The sequence below is a fragment of the Pteropus alecto genome, unplaced genomic scaffold, assembly GCF_000325575.1.
Source record: "Pteropus alecto unplaced genomic scaffold, ASM32557v1 scaffold239, whole genome shotgun sequence".
Lineage (NCBI taxonomy): Eukaryota > Metazoa > Chordata > Mammalia > Chiroptera > Pteropodidae > Pteropus > Pteropus alecto.
The window spans coordinates 1,498,734-1,501,494 of NW_006494613.1; the positions used below are offsets into that span (position 1 = coordinate 1,498,734).

The 2,761-nt window shown below is 40.9% G+C and overlaps 1 protein-coding gene across 1 annotated transcript in view; it reads left to right on the forward strand.

Moving 5' to 3' along the window:
• The first annotated feature begins 18 nt into the window (after positions 1 to 18).
• SELENOT (selenoprotein T) overlaps positions 19 to 2,761 on the forward strand; it is a 27,047-nt gene continuing 24,304 nt past the window's right edge. The window contains exon 1 of the mRNA XM_006926219.3: positions 19 to 230. Within this exon, the coding sequence (XP_006926281.2) occupies positions 94 to 230 (137 nt within the window). The 5' untranslated portion in view covers positions 19 to 93. The remainder of the gene's footprint in view (positions 231 to 2,761) is intronic.

A 2,761-nucleotide genomic window follows, 5' to 3' on the forward strand; every position in this document is an offset into this window, starting at 1 on the left:
CGCCTGCGCGGGGAGCGGCTCGTGGCTCGCGCTCAGGCTCGGCCTTGGGCTGTCTGCAGTCTCAGTGAGGGCGGCTGAAGTGGCAGGATTAAGATGAGGCTTTTGCTACTGCTCCTAGTGGCGGCGTTGGCCGTGGTCCGGAGCGATGCGTCGGCCAACCTGGGTGGCGTGCCTAGCAAGCGATTAAAGATGCAGTACGCCACGGGGCCGCTGCTCAAGTTCCAGATTTGGTGAGTACATGCGCCACTCCCCGGTCGCCCCGCAGCGCCTCCGCTCAGTGCTTCTCCCTAATCGAGGTCCCGGCTTTGCGGCCTAGCGGGCTGAACCTCCCTTGGCCCTGCGGAACGGCGCCAGGAGCCTTCCGCAGTCTGCCTTCTCTGGGGTCCTTCCTCAGGATGGCCAGGCCTCCCTCTGTTTCTCCAAGCACAACCTCTCACTTCATTTTTGGTTCCTAGAGTATTAGGAATGGGAAAGAGGGCACGAGGTTATATACCGAAAGGCGAAGACGCGGGGACACTTGTCCATACCGAAGACTGGTTGGCGGTGTCACGCCATGACTACCCCGGCTGCCTGCGGAGGTAGGCATGAGTCCGGGCAGCGTTGGCGGAACAGCTCCGAGCGTTGCTCACCCTGTTCACTTTTCCTCTCCCCTTTCCCGAGGTTTTGCCAGGAAGTCTCCCTGCTACACTAGGTGAAGGTTAATTCGGGTCTTTAGAGGGGACTCGAGAGTGGTAGACGCCTTTTTCTCCAGGACCTGCTGGAATGACTATGGAGTGAGGAAGTAGGGCTTTTGACAGCCGGAGGGCGTGGAGAAGCCTGGGGAGGCTGATTCTGTTTGCAATTTCCAGAATGTCTTTGAAAAGAAGCACGTTGCTTTTCTCATAACCGTTCGCTCCTGGACAACTGCATCTTCTCCCCCAGTCCCGCCTCCCAGGAGTTAGTTGCCTGCCCTGGCATCTCTTTCTATCTTTCAGATCTCTTTTTGTGCGTTCAGAGAAAGAGAAAGAGAGGGGAAAAAAACAAACCAAAACCAAAAAAAAAAAAAAAATGGTAATTTTCGATATTGTACTTTAATTGATTTTGTTGTTACCTAGTTAATTATTGGAAGCAGAGCAGTAATCAATGTAGTAAGGTTAAGTGGGGTTGGGGAAGGGTTGAAAGTCTCAAATGAAAAAAATTTGTAAAATTGCAGAAATTAGAATTTTGTATGGCAAAAGATGACGAGTGTTTTTCAGGATAGGATGGTCAGATTAGTAAATTTTCAGAGTCATGATACTTTGGAATACTGGTGTCGGCCATAATGCATTTAAAATCAGTTTTTTCAAACATCTTGTTTTAACATGTGTACTAAAGTTTAGATTTTTCTGCTTATCCAGCTGGCTTTTTGCTTAATCTTTAAAGACAAAGTAAATCTTTAAAAAAAAAATCAGTGTCCATTAAGAGTCAGAAAATAAGATGGTGAGACTTTATTTTTGGAGTGAAAACTAAAAACCTTGTAATTTTTTTTATTAAAAAAAAAAAAGCTCTCTGTACTGTTTACTATGTGTCCAGCATATACCATCTTTCATATATACTGCAAGTGGGAGTTTGGGCTTGACCATTCTGATTTTTTCCCATACTTTTTTTAAAATTAGAAACTGGCATTTTACTAACCTATAAATATTGTAATATTAGGTTTAAAGGTTTAAATATGACACTTGGATTTAAGTAGTTTAGAAAAAAGACTGCAGTTTCCACTTTATGTAATTTTTCTATTTTCTACTTTTGTATCTCTGGGTTTCACTTGTGCTTTTTACAAACTACTCTTATTTTACAGTTGCTTGTATTGGAATACTTGTCACAATAACAAGTGTACCATCCACTGAGGATGTTTATAACAAAGTTTTCAAAATGTGTATAACAGTTGTAGGGAAGAGCATTCAGTCTTTCAAATTAAACTTTTAAAAAGTCTTAAGTACTTCATTGCACTTTTAGTAGTATTTTTCAATTTAAGGACAAACTTGTCCCAAAAGTCTAATAAGGGTTTTCCTTTGAGTCATCCTGAGCACGTTACACACAAAAGTGCTTTTTTTTTTTTTTAAATCTATAAAAGAGAAACAGTTTTAATATGCCCTTACCAAATGCAGGTGAAGTTAGCTTGTTTGTTACTTTTCTCCACAGAGATTAATCTGTATATAGTAAGTTGAATATGGGGTTTCTGGTTTCATTGGAATCTGTTGGACATTCATTTTGCACGTTTGTTTAGGAAAGGAGGGGAAGCTAGGACAATTGAGTATAATAAATATGTGAAAATTCTTTAATCCTCTTTGAAATCTTAGTGCTGTAAAATGCAGTTTTTCATTAATTACTACTGTTAACAAAAGAAAGAACTATTTTTAACCTTCCTTTTGATTGCTTTTGTCCCTTATTATGAATACTCTTTCTTTAACTTTAGCTCAATATATCATCTTAATTGTATCACTTTTGTAATTGCTAAGAGAATAGCAACACAACCCACAAATGGAATTGAAGGGAGGAAGATTAAGCATGCAGAATAGCTTAAAATAAACTTTCCGATTCTGTGTTCATGTATTTTTTCCCAATAAATATTCGTTCAGTACTTGTTTGTGCCAGAGACTAAAGTGCTATGGTGAATAAGACAGGTATGCCTCCCTATGAAGCCTCCAAAGACGGCGCAGTATTACTTTACATACCTGAGTGTTTGGTTTATTATGTCAGTTGATTGAGCAGTAAAATTGGGTAAGTATGATGACATTCGTTT